The 19,602-nt window shown below is 36.2% G+C and overlaps 1 protein-coding gene across 2 annotated transcripts in view; it reads right to left on the minus strand.

Moving 5' to 3' along the window:
- The window catches only part of FEZ2 (fasciculation and elongation protein zeta 2), a 62,948-nt gene that overhangs the window by 35,299 nt on the left and 8,047 nt on the right, over positions 1 to 19,602 (minus strand). For both annotated transcript variants that reach the window (XM_069072194.1, XM_069072195.1), the window contains exons 2-3: positions 14,068 to 14,176; positions 5,896 to 6,012 (exon numbers count right to left, since the gene is read on the minus strand). In XM_069072194.1, the coding sequence (XP_068928295.1) occupies positions 5,896 to 6,012; positions 14,068 to 14,176 (226 nt within the window). The remainder of the gene's footprint in view (positions 1 to 5,895; positions 6,013 to 14,067; positions 14,177 to 19,602) is intronic.

Genomic DNA, 19,602 nt, shown 5'->3' on the forward strand with positions numbered 1-19,602 from the left:
AATGCCATCTTACATGTAATTAAGAAATAAGATATACAGGCACTAAGGCATAGAGATCCACTGGAAAAGTGGGAGAAAATATGGGAAAGAGCAGATTGGAGGTGGGGATATCCTGTGGGACTGCTGTTTTGCGGGGATGAGTGGGGGAAAAACGGGGAGAAAATTTGTAACTCAAAATCTGGCATAAACGAATGATGTAAATCAGAAGTTAATAAAGCATTTAAAAAATAGAAGATAATGTGAAACATCTCATAAGAAAAACAACTGGAGACAGCTAGGTGGCACAGTAAATAGAGCATCAGCCCTGAAGTCAAGAGGACATGAGTTCAAATCCGGCCTCAGACACTTAAAACTTACTAGCCATGTGACCTTGGGCAAGCCACTTAACCCCAATTACACTGCCTTCCCCCTCCAAAAAGAAGAAAGAAAAAGAAAAGAAAAGAAAAACAACTTATCTGGAGAAAAGGTCAAGAAAAGAAAACATAGGAGCGGCCAGGTAGCACAGTGAGTAAGAGTCGGGATAACCTGGGATCAAATCCAGGCTCAGACACTTAGCACCCACCCAGAAACACCTGGCCGTGTAACCTTGAGCAAGTTACTTAACCCCAATTGCTTAGGGGTGGCCAGGTGGCTCAGTGAGTAAGAGCACCAGCTCCAATGTTGGGATGACCTGGGATCGAATCCGGGCTCGGATACTTAGCACCACATTCAGAAATAACTGGCCATGTAACCTTGAGCAAGTTACTTAACCCCAATTGCTTAAAAAAAAAAAAAAGAAAAGAAAACATAATAATAATAGGATTATCTGAAAAATATGATCAAAAAAGAATCTTGATATAATAATACAAGAAATAATTAAAGAAAACTGTCCTGAAGCATTAGAACAAAAGCAGAGAGTAGAAATAGAAAAAAATACACCAATCACCACCTGAAAAAGATCCTAAAAGGACAACCCACAGGAATATTATTGTCAAATTCCAAATCCCCCACCTCAAGGATAAAATATTACGGGCAACAAGAAAAAAACAATTTATATATGGTGGTGCCACAAGTAGAATCACACAAGACCTAGTAGTGGTGAACACTCTAGATTAAAGAGCAAAAGATCTAGGTTTCCAGCTGAAAATATCATACCCAGCAAAAATAAGCATAATTCTGAATAGGAAAAAAAATGGAAATTTAATGAATTGTCAGACTTTCAGGACTTTGCTAAAAAAAAAAAAAAAACCTGAACTTAGCAGAAGATTTGATGCACAAGAGAGAAGAGAAACATAAGGTACATACCAAAGACCAATTATAAGGGACACAATAAGGATAGACTGTTTATATTTTATGTATATAAAATACAAAATGTATGTCTAAGATGTTATTAGTATTTGGGTAGTTCATAAGGAAGACTGGGGTAGATCTGAGCATGATATGACTTGAAAAAGTAAAGCCATTCAGGAACAACTAAAAAGAGCAATTATCTTTTTTTTTTTTTTGAGGGGCAAAGGCAAGACAATTAGGGTTGTAACTTGCCCAAGGTCACACAGCTAGTAAGTGTGAAGTATGTGAGGTCACATTTGAACTCAGGTCCTCCTGATTCCAGGGTAGGTGCTCTATTCACTGCACCACCTAGCTACCCCAAGAGTAATTATCTTAAACATATGAAATGGGAGAGGAAAAACTGATATGGAGAAATTAGATGGGAGAGGAGACCTGTTACTTCTGAAAACCTACTTTCATTGGAAAGGGTTCAAGAGAGAACAATACATATACAACTAGAAGAGTTGAAAAGTCTTCTCAATTTTGAAATACTAAGGGGATACTGAGGGAGAAGAGGATATGGGAGGAATCTTCAGAGAACAGGAATAGGTTAAAGTGGGGTATAAAGAGTGGTTTAGATTAATGGGAATGGGAGGATAAGGGAGGGATCTTTAGAGAGGGGATAGGTTGAGTAATAGGAGGGCAAGGTAGCAGGTACAAGTAAAGTACAGGAGTCAGGAGGGATAAGAAATAAGGGATACACACAAAAACAAAGATTAGGAGCAGAATCTGTTAGGGCAAGTATATATTTATATATGTATATATGTGTACATATGTATATGTGTGTGTGTGTGTATCCATGCCTAATTGTAGCAGTGGGATTAAAGGGGAAGGAGGGATTTGGAAGAGGAGAGGAAGGAAGAAAAAAGAACAAAGTAAAAAAATGTGCAACAGAAAATAAAAGAAAATCTACAAGGAAACAAAGAAAAGATGGACAGCTTTCAACACAATGTATAGAATTTAATATACAGGCTTTGTTGAAATGGAAATTTATTGCTATAAATTTTGAATCTCTTACATTCTGCTGTGCACATGACATTTTTTCTCTTTTCTTATTTTATATTTGAGTTTTAATATTCAAGTTTATAATATTGTTCTTTTCCTTTTCTTATTATGTATTTAGGTTTTAGTATTCAAGTCGAAAATTTAAAAAGACTTTAAAAAGAAAGTAATATTTGTGAGGAAAAGCTATTCAAGGAAATAAAATTATTTGAATGCAATCACAAGGAAATGCAATTATTTGAATTTAATATTCTCTAAGTTTATGAAGGTTAAATATAAAATATTATCATCTACCTCCATTAGAGAACAAAATAGGAATAAATTAATTTAATTTGAAACAAAAGGAATTACGTTAGACAAGGGAATTTTGCCATGATAAGCATTGCTAAGTATTTTAACAGATTATTTTAAAAGGGGTGTAGAAAGCCATGAAAAGTCTGTGAAAATTCTTATAACTAAGGTGGACTATGAGATGGTTCAAAATTTATTTGCCGGATTAAGAGTCAAGATGGGGCAGTAGAAAAAGGACTTCTGAGCAGCTCCCGCTTCCACCTCCTCCAATTCATGTAAAAAATTACTCTAGACAAACTCTGGAGCTATAGAACACACAAAAGGACAGAGAGAAGCTAACTTCCCACTGAAGACAGTGCGGCAGGCCGGCAGGAAGGGGTCAGAGAAGCGCTCTGGGAGCCCAGCCCAGCCCCACGGGAGCCAGAGGTTTTAGCCTCAGGGTAGCCAAAACCAGCCACCAGCTGGAGGGACTAAAGATCACCAACTGCTGTGGTGGTTTGCAGAATTATTAACCTATAGATACTAAGGACAAAGTGAGAGGTCAGTGCAGTGTGGACTTTAGAAACTGGGAGTTTGAGAATACGGTCTGGCCTTTGCCCCCAAGGGCTTGGAATATGATATTCTGGAGGTCAAAGGAGCTGGGATTAAAACCAAGAATCACCTACCCATCAAAAGCGAGTACCATGTTTCAGGGGAAAATATGGTCATTCAGTGGAATACAGGACTTTCAAGCATTCTTGATGAAAAAACCAGAGTTGAATAGAAAATCTGACACTCAGATACAAGAAGCAAGAGAAGCATGAGAAGATAAACAGGGAAAAGAAATCATAAGAAACTTATCAAAGTTGAACTATTTACATTCTTACATGGAAAAATGATAATTGTGATTTATAAAACTTTTCTCAGTATGAGAATAGTTGAAGGGAATATAAATGTGTGTGTGTGTGTGTGTGTATATACACACACACACATATATACATATATATATAGGAGGGTATATGGGCGTATAAATACATATGTGAGTGTGTGTATATATATGTACATGTATACATAGATAGAGGGCACAGGACCAATTGAATAGGAAGGGATGATGCTTAAAAGGTGAAATTAAGAGGTGAGAGAGGAATATAATGAGAGGAGATGGGGAGAGACAGAATGGGGTAAATTATCTCATATAGAAGAGGCAAGGGAAAACTGTTACAATGGAGGGGATTACCGGAAGGCAAAAGGAAATGAGTCAACCTTATTCTCATTAAATTTGGCTTAGGGAGGGAATGAAATATACACTAAATAGGGTATCTTACCCTACAAGAGTATAGGAGGGAAGAGGATGACCGGGGGGGGGGGGCGGGGGCCTATGTGTCCGGAGGGACTTTGGAAGCACCCACTTTTGAAAAGGGACAGGATCAAAGTAGAGAATAGAACAAGTGGGGGGTGGGATAGGATGGAGGGAAATATAGTCAATGTTTTACAATATATCCACTATGAAAATGTTTTGCATAGCTACACATGTACAACCTATATTGAACTGCTTATCTTCCCATGAGGGTGGGTAACGAGGAAGGGAAAGAATCTGGAATTCAAAGTTTTAAAATCAAATGTTTAAAAATATATATTATTATTATTATTTTACATATAACTGGGAAATAAGATATACAGGCTCTGAGGCATAGAGATCCACTGTGCCCTACTAGAAAGTCGGAGGTGGAATGGGGGAAGATATGGGAGAGAGATTGGGGGAGGGGATATTCAGTGAGATCGCTGTTTTGGAGTGGTAGGTAGGGGAAAAATGGGGAGAAAATTTGTAACTCAAAATCTTGTGGAAATAATGTAAACTAAAAAAATAAAAGAGAAAAAAAATTATTTGCCAAAAATGCCATTTGCCAAAAAGACTACACAATTTAAGGTCATATTTAGTGCTGTAAACCTATATTAGTTAAGATTAGATAAACACATTTTTTAATCAATTACCTTTTATCAATTATTTTGCTTTTATTATTCACTTTCTTTCCAGGTCCAGACCTACATCTATTATTAGTGTGTATAAGGATAACTTAGAAGAAGAAAAAGGTCTAACCACTATACTTCCTACTTTCCTCTAACAGGTTCCCAAAGTGGGTGATACCACCCCTTAGGGGCGCTGGAATGATTGAGGGGTGTGGTAGTTGCCTCAGGTGTAAATTGGCGGGTAATGAATAAAAATAAGAGGGTGGTGGAAGCATAAAGAAAAGAGAATTTTGAAAAATTGTTCATACATGTTTCATCTGTTGTGCAACAGAGTTAAAGTCACAGTGGTTACATTATTTTCCAAATAAACACACAAAATGCAAATTATAACTGAGCAGTGGTCAAATCTGCTGACAGGTCTTACTTAACAAGCAAGTGTTGGCAGAAGAGCATGTCACACATTGTGAGGAAGTCCAGCATGCATCAGCAGGAATATGTGCATATAATGACTTGTTTATAATATAATATATGGTTATATGACACAATATTGCACCATCAAAATTTCAATAAATGAAAAAATCCACAAATTTAGAATTATTAAATTTAAGATGTCATTTTTTTTTACAAATATTTTATATTTTTTTGGAAATGATGCAAATTTCAAAAAAACTATTAAAGGATTAAAGAAAGTAGATTTCCAGGGAGGTACTGAGTAATTTTTTTTTTTTTTGAAAAGGGGACGATAGGCCAAATAAGTTTGGGAATATCCGATCTATATTTCTGTACCTCTGTTTAATGACCATAATGAATAGCAGAATTCATATTCTCAGTAACCATGGCAAATATGGTTTCACGAAAAAGTCTTTGTATTATATTCTGATATACAACAGAGGTGGGAAGAATATGTAGAAAAATGAAAAAGCTTCATTCAGCTGGCTCACAATGCAAGCAGGACTGACATTCTATAACATTCCACAGAAAACGTTCACTTCTTTCAAAAGCATTGAGTCTATATTTCTGACTCATGCTGATTAACTTTATCCAAGGTTTAATCAAACTGAATATTCATTGTAGGCTTACTGTAATTTATCTACTTTTCAGTAAAACTAAGCAGCACACATAATCTAGGATTCCAGTGTCAGTGCCAAGAACGTTATAAAATTAGATCTTCAATATGAAAGATCCCCACATAGTACATATTTTCTTGATTTCTAGCTTGGGAAATAAACACATTTAAAAATATATGAAAATAATTAAAGTTCAACAACTAATCTCCTAAAGAATTCAATGAAAATCATTTTCAATCTTTACTTTGACTTTATTGATATATTGATATTTTCTTCATACCTGATCTGCTGTGAAAAGTGGTTCATCATTGATGCAAGAGACTATAATCGAATGCATATCCAGTTGTTCCCTCAACTCTTCATCATCTGAGGTATCAAGAATCAAATTGTCATTTATCTAAAAACAAAAACACAAAATAACAAAGGTATTATGATTTTTTATAAAAAACAAAATCTTATGGGGACAAAGTAGGAGAATGAGCCAGGAAGGAAAACATTTTCCTAGCAATTCTTCATTCAGAGGCAAGAACATTATGAAATGAAACTGAACTGATTCAGAGGGAGCATTAGCCTATACATTGTTTTAGTACTTCAACTTGAAGAAACACATACTAAAATTGTTGATTTGAACTCCAAAAGAAAATAAGACAAAGAAAAAGAACTGACTGCTAGTAATGGGAAAAAAGAAGTATGTTATAATTAATGCAATAATAAGAGAAGAGTTCAAAGACAGACATTGAAGGTGGCAAAGTGGCACAGTGAATAGAGCACCGGCCCTGGAGTCAGGAGGACCTGAATTCAAATCCCCCTCAGACACCTGACACACTTACTAGCCACGTGACCTTGGGCAAGTCACTTAACCCCAACTGCCCTTCCCCCCCTTTCAAAAAAAAAAAGGAAAAGTTACCATTATTTTGAGTAGGAAGTATATAGAAAGTATGAAGCTAAATACTTGTAAACTCGAGTCACTACACAAATATTAATTCAAGGGAAATAAACTCAACAAGCCAAAACTATATGTCTCCATTCTGTTCCTTGGAGCTCACTCAGCCTCTTTGAATGAGCCTTTCCTCTCTCAGGAAAGAACTCTAAATTTCAACAAGTTTCATGATGAACATTACTGAAATTAGCAGTAGCATTTATCATTAATCATCTAAAGCAAAAGTATCCAACACACTGCCCACAATACTTCCAATGCAGCTGGAACCAGAATAAATTGCAAATGGAAATAATTAACAAAATAAACTAAAATACAATTAAACATAGATAACACAAATCCTCCCTTTTCTCTATGCCACTCTCCTGATCCTTATTATACTTCACTAAATGCATGAATCAAAACTTCCAAAACTAACTAAAGTTGGCTTGTACATTATTCTAGTATAAGCGAGTCAGCTAACTACAACCATTAGTGAAACCATCCAGATACCATCTCTATTCTCCCCTAGCTTGACTTTTTTTTATTCAATTCCAGTTCTATCTCTTAATCATTTCTTGTACATAGGGTACTCATAAAGCTGAGTTCATTTTGTGATGAATCATAAGTTCTCATTCAGAAGTACTAAGAATATACCAAAATCTTCTCTAGAATGGCATCCAAAACTTAAATCAGCTCCAGAACTCATCTGGCCTTAAAGGTAATAATCAAAAGAAAAATATCTATTTGACAGTTATAGTAACCCATAGTTTAACCAAACAAACCAAATATTATCTATATCATATGTTATTGTTACTGTTGTTCAGTCATGTCCGACTCTGTAACTAACCTCTAATACCCCTCTTATGCTCCGCCCATTTTCTCTCTTGTATTGGTACTAAGCAATGGAATATCATAGCACAGGGTATATGCTAGTCAAAATGCTTTGCAAGCATTCTATCAACATAAACGTGTTTTTTAGACATCTTTACTACTTAAAGGTAGTAAAAATTTAACTCTGATGCCAAAATTTCCTAAAAGTGATGACAACAATCAGAATCATTTCCATTATGACCAAAGCATCAGAAATAATGATCCCACATCACATTCCCAGAGAATAAGTATAGTAGCCGCCTCCCCCTTATTCCATACAAGGTTGGAATATACTAATTTCTGGAATACTTTCCAGGGTTTGCAAGGTAACCTTGGCTGTTATGGGTGTCATTATTCAGCATAAATGTTCCTTTATAATTGCCAAGCATTTCCATTATCAAATCCTGTGCCAAAATTATAGACAGAATTGCTAGTGCTATTTCCCTGAATGAAATTTAAGAGCCACCAAACGGAAAAAATATACTCATGTAAATGCCTGGAATGTACCAGTTGTCTTGCTCTAGAAACCACCCATCATTTTATAACACGCCATCTTGAATTTTAATTATGTAAAAATTGAAACCGAAATTCAGTATGCCTTGGCTTTTCTGAATAACTTTTTTCACTTTGGAAAATCAAATGTCTTTCAATGACAGAGATTCAAATTATATACTTTTCTTTTCCATAAATGTTATCACCCTAAAGGTAGCAGAAGTCATCGCTGTAGTTTTTGTCAAAAATCAATTAATATTGCTGAGTTTAACAATAACCTAGATACCAATGGCAATTAAAATTCCTCAGGCCACTAAATTACTTGGCTAAATTACACAAGAGACAGAGAGAGATTATGGATTGTAGCTGAAGAGCATAAGGATCAGGGAGACAAGAGTGCTCAAAGAAAGTTGAGGTTGGAGTGGATAAAGAGTGTGAGTCAAGTACTAAAATTATTAGGGGGTGGGGAAGAAGGAAGAATGACTTGGATGTCTGCAGATGACAAAAAGAAGGACAGGATGGAATAAATTTTGAAGGAGAAGTGATTGCTGAGCAATAGTGACAAAGAAAGCGTCCAAAAATGGCAATAAGAAAAAAGAAATATGTCAACTTTTCCTCTTAGCCCTCTGTCTAATTTCATCATTCAGTCATTTTTCAGTGTATCTGACTCTTTGTGACCCCTTTTTTAGTTTCTCTTGGCAAAGATAGTGGCATGGTTTCCCATTTCCTTCTCCAATTCATTTTACAGATGAGAAAGCTGAGGCAAACAGGGTTAAATAATTTGCCCAGGGTCTCACAATTAGTGTCTGAGGCAGAATTTGAATTCAGGTCTTCCTGACTCCAGGCCCAGTGCTCTACCTACTGAGTACCTAGCTGCCCCCACTTTGTCTAGAGATTTGGGGGAAAAAAAAAAAGAATAATAGACAGCTTTAGGCTAGGTGAGATAAGATAAACTGAGAAGAAAGGCAGGTTTCAGGGAGTGTATGCATATATGTATATATACATACATATACATAATTGTATATGAGTCATCTGCATAAAGCTAACAGTTAAATCCATTTGAGTTTAGAAGGTTACAAAAGCACAAACGGAGAAAGAAAATAGGGTCTAGGATACAATCTTGGCAACGTGTATGACAAGCCAGCAAAGGAGTCTGAAGAGTAGTCAGACAATTAGAAGAAGAACCAATGGAGAGGAGGGTCCTTAAAGTCCAGAGAGAAGAAAGTATCCAGGAAAAGGTGGTCAAAGAGAAAATATCTTTAGATTTAGCAATTAAGACATCATTGGTAGATTTGAAGAGAGCCGTTTCAATTGAATGATAAGGTCAACAGAGAGACTGCAAAGATTTGAGGAGTGAGTATAAACTGTTTTCAAGAGTATGGCTGAGAAATGGAGAAGAGACATAGGATGACAGCTTAAGGGAAATGGCAGAGTTTACTAAAGTGTTCTGTTTTGTTTTAAATGATGATTGAGATTTCATCATGTTTGAAGGCAGTAGATCAGAAACTGAGATAGAGTAAGAGAGAGAGTGTATATGTATATGCATGTGAGAGAAAGAGAAACTGAGCAAGCAGTCTGCTGGTGAAGATGGGAATGGTTGGGATCAAGGTCACATATCAAGATGTTAGCCTTAGAGAATAAGGAATGACCATTTCTTTGTCAGAGACTGGGTGAAAACATGAAAGAGAGGGAGATAATGTCAAGAAATTTTGAGATAAAAAGAGAGAAAAGAGCAGGGAGCTCACGTTTAATGACCTCAATATTCTCAATAAAGTAAAGAAGTGAGGTGCCCAGTTGTAACAACTACCCTAGCATACCCAGGGTGGTGCTAGCTAGATCTGTTTTTCTAAAGGAAAGCAACTCAAAAGGGGTTAACAATCTTATTTTAATCAAACATATATATATAATTCACTTAGTTTAGGGGAAAAAGTCAACACTTAACTTCAGAAAATACAAACAGAAATTACAAGCAGAAAAATACAGAAAGAAAATAACACAATTGAACAGACAGGGCTTCTAGCTGTCTGATCATTACATATATACATAGCTAGTTAACCAGAAAGAGAAACATCAACATCAACATCTGGGTTTTCAAAGCCACGAGATCAATGGCTACCCGAGTCTCACTTGGCCAAATAACACAACTCTTCCCATAAGTGAGTCCCAAAGCAATACCTCACCATCAAAACCTTCATGACCTACTGCCTAATTACAAAGTAACAAAAGGTATGGGCCTTCATGAAAAATAAGTTTCCCCTAAGCAAGTTTCTTTTGTTGGGCTCCAAGTGAGGACCATTAAAGGGCAGGGAAGATCTTCAAATTCCCTTACCATTACACCCAGCTGAGAGATGGAGTACAAGAAGGTGTAAGAAGTTTTGGAATAGCTTCTGTGTGAAGTGAGATAAGGAATCAATTAGGGAAAAATACAAGTATCTTGCTGCACCAGAGAGCCCAGCTGATATTGAATAACATGAATTTGTAACATACCCTGTCAGTCTGATTATGAGATTTCATTCAGCTGCATTTAGTAGCTTGTAAGTAGGAACAGAGAAGGTAGACTGTGGGTCTCATTTAGGACTAAGGTTTGCCACAAGGTAAGTGTCAACAGGACAGAAGGGCAAGGAATTAAAAAACACAGTATAGAGTTGAAATCGCAAACTATTGAGTTGAGATTATAAAGGGAGGAAAGTGAATTTATACCAGAGATAATGAATGACCCATAAAAATAGTGGGGGTAGAAGGTGGACGGAAAAAGGTAAAGGAAGGGAACAAGCATTTATATAGCACCTACTATGTGCCAGACACTTTGCTAAGCACTTTACAAATCTATCTTATTTGATCTACACAATGGCTCTGCAAGGTAGATGCTATTATTTTCTCCATTTTATAGTTGGGGAAATTGAGGCAAATAGATTAAGTAACTTACTCAGGGATACACAGCTAGTTAGTGTCTGCGGCTGGATTTTAACTCAGGTCTTCCTGATTCCAGGCCCTGTGCTCTATCTACTGTACCACTCTAGCTCTATCCAAGCTGCAACAGGGCAAAGCCAAGGAGAGAACTCTCTTTTCTAGGAGAGAGATGGAGACATATACTGCCACCCATGTAGGGACTCAAGTGGGCAAATTAGGAGAGGTGGTTAGAATGCTACCAGTCAGGGCAGTTGGCATATGCATCCCAACAATACCCATTTCCCTATCATGAAGAGGTGGAGGAACTGAAGCTCTCAATAAAAGTAAAGAATAGGTTTAGGAGGGAGCAGCTAGGTGGCGCAGTGAGTAAAGCACTGGCCCCGGAGTCAGGAAGACCTGAGTTCAATTCCAGCCTCAGACACTTAACACAAAAAAACTAGCCATGTAACCTTGGGCAAGTTACTTAACCCCAATTGCCCTTCAAAAGGCAAAAAAAAAAATAGGTTTAGGAGAAGTGACACATAGGGAGAGCTGAGATAACTAGTGGTTATGGTCAGATACAGGAATGATATGGTTTTTTAATTAAGGAAACAGAATTGTTGTGGCTGAAGTGGAGTGAAAGAGTAGATCATAGGATTTAAAGAGGTCAAGGCATTAGGAGGCTAGCAAGTTTCAGGAAGCATCTACAGGAATATTAAATTTCCCTAATATAAGGACAAAAGTTGAAGGTGGTTAACACAAGTACTGAACTCAGAAAAATATGGGAGAATGATCTGGAATGCCAGTATACTAAAACCACCACAAATTGGACTGAATGAAAAATTTTGATTGAGTGAACTTTGAAGAAAGAAGGGTTGCTGGAAGCAGACTTCAAAGGAAGTGACAGTGGTGACCAAGTAGTATTTCAACTCCTTACCCAGGATCAGTATTATATCATGGGTATGAGAGAAGGTACAGCCATTTCCGAAGAGGATATCCAGAGATTCAAAGTTGAACAAACTACAGTCTAAAAATTTAATGAAATACCTTAAGAAACAAAACATCAAGAGTTCAGAGAAACAAGAGAAAAACTGATAAGAGTGAAGTCAGCATATCCATGAAAACAACATATATAAAGAATAAAGCAATGTAAACAAACAAAAACAAAACAGGGAGATGAAGCTGAATGCTATGTAATTATGCTTGATCTTGGAGTCAAAAAAAAAAAGATGAAGAAGTATACTTCCCACCTTTTGCTGGTAGGAGCAAGGAATTACGAATATAAAACATCTATTTTGTGAGACACAGTTGCTTTTGTTGGCTGGTTTTGAAGTCTTCTCTTCTTTGTGAGTCACTCCCTGTGCCAGGTGCAAAACATATAAATACAAAACAATCCTCCCTCTCAAGGAGCTTACATTCAAATGGAGAATAAAATATGCACACATTTAAATATATATAAGATAAATAAAAGTAATAAAATATAGGGTAGTTAGCAAAAGAAAGCACAAGCAGTAAGGAACATCAGTAAAGACTTTATGTAAGAGGTAATGTTTGAGCTGGATCCTGAAAGAAGAGAAGGACTCTATGAAGCAGAGCTAAGGAAAAAAGTACATTCAAGCATGGAGGATGGCCAGTGCAAAGGCACAGAGACAGGATGTAAATGAGGACATGCCTCCCCACTAACAAGAGGGAGGTACATTTCCTTCCCTCTTCACTGGGGCCAAGATCAGTAACTATAATTACACAGCATTCATTTTTATATTACCGTTCTTTTTGTTGGCATTATTATAGTTATTGTATATGATATTTTCCTGGTTCCCACTCCAATCTCTCTTACATACAGCTGCCAAAGTCATTTTCCTTAAGCACAGATCTGATCATGTCAGTCCCCTATTCAAACTCCAGAGGCTCCACATTGTCCCTAGTCTAAACTATAAATTCCTCTGTTTGGTTTTTAAAGCCCTTCACAACCTGACCCCAATCTATCTTTCTAACCTCATTATATATTACTTCCCTTTCTGCAATCTATGATTCAGCCAAATGGGCCTTGTCTTTGTTAGCATTCTGTTCCAAACTTAAAAGTACATTGGAGCAGTAGCTGATATCCTTACTATGTATTATTACTTAGCACATCAAAAGTGAGTTGCTTTAGCATAAAGTGTTGACCATCACTATTCATTAGCTTTTTGCTGAAATGTAACTAAAAAATTGTATTATCTAAACTATGACATGCAGGTGAACAGTTAATTTCTAACACTAGTGAATTAGTATATATGTCTTGGCTATAGATCACAGATCTATATACACAATGATATGGATCTAGAAATTAATAAAATAAACAGAATGGTGTGTATTGCATTTGGGAACTTTAAATGACCCCAAGTTTCTCTCTGGGAAAAAAAAAACATTTTTTTTTTAAGCAATTGGGGCTAAGTAACTTGCTCAAGGTTACATGGCCAGTTATTTCTGGGTATGTTGCTAAGTATCTGAGCCCAGATTCGATCCCCAGGTCATCCCGACACTGAAGCCGGTACTCTTACTTGCTGAGCCACCTGGCCGCCCCTAAGCAATTGGGGTTAAGTAACCTGCTCAAGGTTACACAGCCAGGTGTTTCTGGGTGGGTGCTAAGTGTCTGAGCCCAGATTCGATCCCCCAGGTCATCCCAACACTTGTGCCGGTGCTCTTACTCGCTGTGCTACCTGGCCGCCCTGAAAAAACATTTTTTTAATACCAATGACACTATGTGGTTAGAATCATGGACTACCACAATTTCCACAAAATTAAAACTGCTAGTGACCCAAAGGGCAATGGAAAAACGCATGTTGGGGGCACAAAACTATGCTATATTGTCAATGCCATACAATAAACAAGAAGCAACATAAAATATCAACCAAGAGATGTTAACAACAAAAAAAGGAAGTAAGCTGTTCAGAAAGCAAAAGCAAGGTAGAGCAAATAAACAGCCTAGTTAGCATAAGGTATCCACATAATATTTGGAGATCAATTGGATTTATGGAAGTTCATAGATAAAAATAACACAGGATAGGAAGTTGTGATAGCTTATGGAACAAGATGGTTAGACAAGATACTTCCAAATTCTTTAAGTCTAGAGCACAATTGTCAATTTGCAGCATAATACATTTCTAATTCAGCTGTCAAATATTTATATAAATCAGAATTGAGACTCATAAGCTTTGGATTCTTAAGCCAGTCACACATGCTTTAATATCAATTTTCAAAAATAAGATAATCCAAAAATAAATGGGCAAATTTGGGACTTACCCCCTTTTCAGAGAGGTTCAAGGTGAGTAAATGCAAAGTTCTGGTATGGGATGACTTCCAATCTACTGGCATCACATTACCATAATTATCTGTTAATGCATTCCAAATCCTTGAGAAAAGAAAAAAACTATAGTCAATGTAAGTTAAAATTCTATAAGACTTCTCATTTTCTTAAAAACTGAATATTACACTAGAAGAACAGAGTTTAAAGGTAGAAGGAACCTAAGACATTTTCTAGCCCAGCTATCTCATTTTATATATCAGGAAAGATGCAGAAAGGTGAAGCAAATTTCCCAAACTCACACAAGGACTAAGTAGCAGATCTAGGATTTGAACCAATGTCCTCTGGTCCTACCTCCAGTATAGAAAGAAAACTAACTCATAATGTGTAAAAATGAAAAATGTTAAAATGGGAATTTTTGGAAAAGTAACAATGCAGGGTACATATGTCAAGTGAAAAGGCAGAATGATAACTCAATTGGTTTTGGGACAAAAGAGTTCCAAAGAAAGTTAATGTGGGTATAATATTACCACAAATGTAATTTCTTACGAATTAGAACGAATTCTACAAATGGGACATCCTAATAACAACTGGCATTATATCATACCTTTAAAGTTTGCAAAACACTTTACACACTTTGTTTATCTAATTAAGGTAAGCATGCAAGTGTTATTATCCACATCTTACAGACAAGGAAACTAAGGCTCTCAAGGAATAAGTGACTTGGCTATGGTCTCAGTCACAGGCACAACTTGAACCAGGTCTCTTGGCAGAGTAAAAATCCCAGGTTCTTTACCCTATACCATGCTGCCTTTACCCTGCACCATGTGCAAAGATACATTTTTCAACTATTTCCAAACCTTTAAACTTTGTCATAGCAATGCATGATCTTTCTGTCTCTACTGAACATGTTTGGTGTTTTCTGTACAACTTATTATGAATCTGAATTAAAGATAGAAATATGAGGAATAAGTGTTCATGATAAGGGTACAAAATGTTAGGTAAAGAAAAAACTGATAGAAACTCTAATTTCCTCTTTCAGTGTAGGATCTGATAGTGGAAAGGGAAGAAGGTGGTCACAAATTTTATAGCTTACACCTAATGCAGGTAAAATACCTTTCAACTATCAATATAAATAGGAAAGCAATTGCATCAGAAAACTTTAAGAAACAGTGGAGGGGAAAAAGTCTGAAGATAGCTTGGTGAGAAACACAACTAGGCAAAGTTATCCTAAGAGTACAGACTCTTGTTTCTTTACATATACAGACTATTACACAGACCTCTACATAAAGCAATTTTTATAGAGGCAGCTAGGTGGCACAGTGAAGAGAGCACTGGCCCTGAAGTCAGGAGGAACTGAGTTCAAATTCTGCCTCAGAGACTTGACATTTAACTGGCTGTGTGGCCTTGGGCAAGTCACTTAACCCTAATTGCCTTGCTTTCACTCCTCCAAAAATAAATAAAGCAATTTTTATATAATGTGAATTTGCCCCTACCTATCCACTTCACTTAGACTATATATCAAAAGCACACACAAAATAAAACCTTTAGGCAAGACATAAAATGTACTAAAATACAGACATTAAATACCTTAACACGATAATAAATAGAATTATGAAATGAAAGGTAAAGTTAAGGACAAAGTATGCATGGTACAGTAAAGTTAACATAGGTGTACGGTATGTTGCCCTTTCACCACCCACTGTACCTAGCCTTTATTATGAATGGGTGGTTAGCTGTGCAACTTTTTTATGAAGCTATAAGGAAACGTTTAGACAGTGATTCTCTCTTTTTCATAGTATATCTGTTAATAGCAAGCAATGTTATCCTCAATTAGTCTTTGAACTTTTAAAATATTTGAAATATTTGAATCCACTTTTTCAACATAAGAAAATAATTTACTCAAATGATGAAATACTTCTGCCAACTGTTTTCTTATGAATGTTTTTGGTTCTATCTCAGGTTCTAAAGCTTCCCTTTCTTCTGTAATCTTTGCAGCAAGCAGCTTAATCAGATCCTCATTTAACAGTTCTTTTAGAATTCTTTACATAAAGATGAAAATGCATAATGTGAATTTATCTAATGTGAATATATGTAAAGTGAGGACTGTATGTATTTAAGAATAAATTAGAGGGAAACAATTTTTTTTTTTGCTTTTTTGAGGTGGGAGGGCAGGGCAATTGGGGTGACTTGCCCAAGGTCATACAGCTAGTGAGTGTTGTGTCTGAGGCAGGATTAAACTCATATCCTCCTGACTTCAGTGCCGGTGCTCTATTCACTGCACTACCTAGCCGCCCTGCAACACACATTTTAAAAAATGGAAGAGAAACATCAAAATGTTTACAACAAATCCTTTTCACCATCAAGGACTGTGAATCTATGACTTTAGATTCAAAAATAAAAGAAAACAACGATGAGAAAGGAAATATAAACACAGTAAGTCCATGATGAAGGAGACATAATGAAATCAGTTCTCAAGGTATATAAAACAAGGAAAGATAACAAAAGAATAAAAAAATATACCCTCATAACTTATTATTACCCCCAAAAAAGGTGACAGAACAGTAACAACCCATTTGCCTACAAAGATCCTTGTTGTTTTCCCCAATTCTTTGAGGGAAGGCAATTTTTTGGTTTTTGTCTGTGTTCCTACTGACTAGCACAGTGCCTAGGACAAAATATGCACTTAATAAATATTTGCTGGATTTGTTATGATATGTACATATATATGTGTAGATATGTATATGTGAGTGTGTGTGTACAGGGAAAATAGGAGTAGAATAGAAATTTTAAAATATGAATTCTAGGCTCTTTTTTGCCACTAACCAACTAAGTCATTTAATAATACATGGGTACAGTGATATGAAGATTACTCAGAACAAGTAATAATGTGGATATAGTTTCATTTTGTGATAGCAATGGTCACGAGTGTATGCTGCTATTGACACTAGGATGCCTTAGAACATCTGACCTATGACTAGATGAAACCAGATTAAGCAGATTTCCCCAGTTTAAATTCGTTCTCTTAAGGTGGTCAGTTTAGGGCTGAATTTTATTCCATCTTTCACTGATCTCTTTTGCTGTGATTCTTACACTGGGGTTTTGAAGAACAGATATTACTCCAAGGAAACATATGTAAAGAATTCTGAAAGACTTCTTGAGGATCTGAATGAGGTGCTAGTTGCAAAGATTGCAGAAAAAGAAAGGAAGCTTCAGAACTCAAGGTCAAACCAAAAAGGTTCACAATGAAATAGTTGGCAAAAGTACTTCATCATTTGAGTGAATTTTCTTTTTTCTTGAACAGAAAAAATGGATCCAAATAAAGCAATATCTCTTAAAGAACACAAAGAACTGAATCTAAGCATATGCCCATTAACTGATGAATGGCTGAAAAAATTAAGATACGTGAATATAATGGAATACTACTTTTCTATAAGAAGCAATGAAGGGAATGGTTTCAGAGAAAACTGAGATTTGTATGAAACAGGACAGAATGGAGTAAGTAGAACCAGGAGAGCAATTCTATGCTATTCTGATGCTAATACTATAACAACATCATAAAACTTCGAAATACTAAAGAAGTCTGGTCAATGCAATATCAAAGTTCCATAATGAAGAATTTTAAAAATATGTGCCCAAATCTTGTGAACTCGTGTAAAACAAATATCTGAAGCAAAATGACATAAATTAAACATTTAATATATAAGAAGTTATAAGGTTTGTTGTAAAAAGTCAAAAAACTTAATTGTTACTTTATCCCAAGTAATTCATGTACTACTATAGCACAAGCACAATTATGCTTATTTGTGAAGACATTGAACTAGTAAGCTAATCAGAAAGGACCATTCCTTCCTCTAGGCAATCCCATCTAAAATGAAGGGAGTGAAATAGAAGATCTCTAAGGGAACCTCTAGGCTTGGAATTCTCTGAATATTCAATGGATGTATATTTTTGGTTAAGTATCTCATTTGCCAAGTCATCTCAAACAAACAGCAATCTTTCAAACTACCTCCTTAGATGAAAGTTAAGGTTCAGTTTCCAAAGAAAACAGAATATAACATAATTATATAAAAACAAAAGACTTTAATGAAACGTTACAGATGTAGTCATAAATAAGTGAGATGACATTTAATAAAGGAAAGCGCAAGAAAAAGAAACACCACACAAAGCAACTAAAGTCTAAAGATTAACAAGAATGTACCTTTCCTCTCCCCTTCCCCAAAGACTAATGGATATTTGAGTTGGCACTGCAATACTCTCTCTCTCTCCTTCTGTATATATGTTTATATGCATACATACCATACAAAATATATATAAACACAGATACTCATATGTTGTTGTTCAGTCATTCAGTTGTTTGCAACTTTTCGTGATCCCATGGACCATAGCCTACCAGGCCCTTCTATCCTCCACTGTCTCCCAAAGTCTGGCCAAGTTGACGTTTGTTGTTTCCATGACACTATCCAGCTCATCCTCTGCCATCCCTTTTTCCCTTTGCCTTCAATCTTTCACAACATCAAGGTCTTTTCCAATGAGTCATTTCTTCCCAATATGTAGACAAAGTATTTAAGCTCCAGCTTCTGTATTTGACATTCTAGTGAATAGCCTAAGTTAATTTCTTTAAGTATTGACTGATTTGATCTCCTTGCTGCCCAAGGAACTCTCAAAAGTCTTCTCAAGCACTACAATTCAAAAGTGCCAATTCTGTGGTGCTCAGCTTTCCTTATAGTCCAACTCTCACAACCATACATTACTACTGGAAAAACCACAGCTTTGACAATATAGACCTTTGCCAGCAAGGTTATGTGTCTGCTTCTTAGTATGCTGTCCATATTTTCCATAGATTTTCTTCAAAGGAGCAAGCATCTTTTAATTTCATGGCTGTAGTCACCTTATAAGATGATCTTTGAGCCCAAGAATATAAAATCTGACACTACTTCCATTTTTTTCTACCTCTATTTGCCAGTAAGTGATGAGACCAGTTGCCAAGATCTTAGATTTTTTTATGTTAAGCTTTAAGCCAGCTTTTGTACTTTCCTCTTCCCCCTTCATCAAGAGACATCGTCATGCTTCTTTGCTCTTCTGCCATCTTTGCATATCTGAGATTGTTGATATTTCTTTCAGCAACCTTAATTCTGGCTTTTGATTCATCCAGCCTAGCATTTTGCATGATGTACTCTGCACATAAGTTAAATAAATAAGGTGACAGCCTTGCTGTACTCCTTTACCAATCAGTTGTTTCATGTTCAGTTCTAACTGCTGCTTCTTGGTCAGCATATAGATTCCTTAGGAAACAAGTAAGATGATCTGGTACTCCCATCTCCTTAAGGACTTGCTACATTATATTGTGATCCACACAGTCAAAAGCTGTAGTGTAGTCAATTAAGCAGAAGTAGATGTTTTTCTGGAACTCCTTTGCTTTTCTCCATAATCCAGTGAATGTTGGCAATTTGGTCTCTACTTCCTCTGCCTTTTCAAAAACCAGTCTGCACTTCTGGTAATTCCCAGTTCACATATTGCTGAAGCCTACCTTG

The sequence above is a fragment of the Petaurus breviceps genome, unplaced genomic scaffold (assembly GCF_028583685.1).
Source record: "Petaurus breviceps papuanus isolate PSGF00001 unplaced genomic scaffold, PetGlider_PUasm1.0 90845, whole genome shotgun sequence".
NCBI lineage: Eukaryota > Metazoa > Chordata > Mammalia > Diprotodontia > Petauridae > Petaurus > Petaurus breviceps.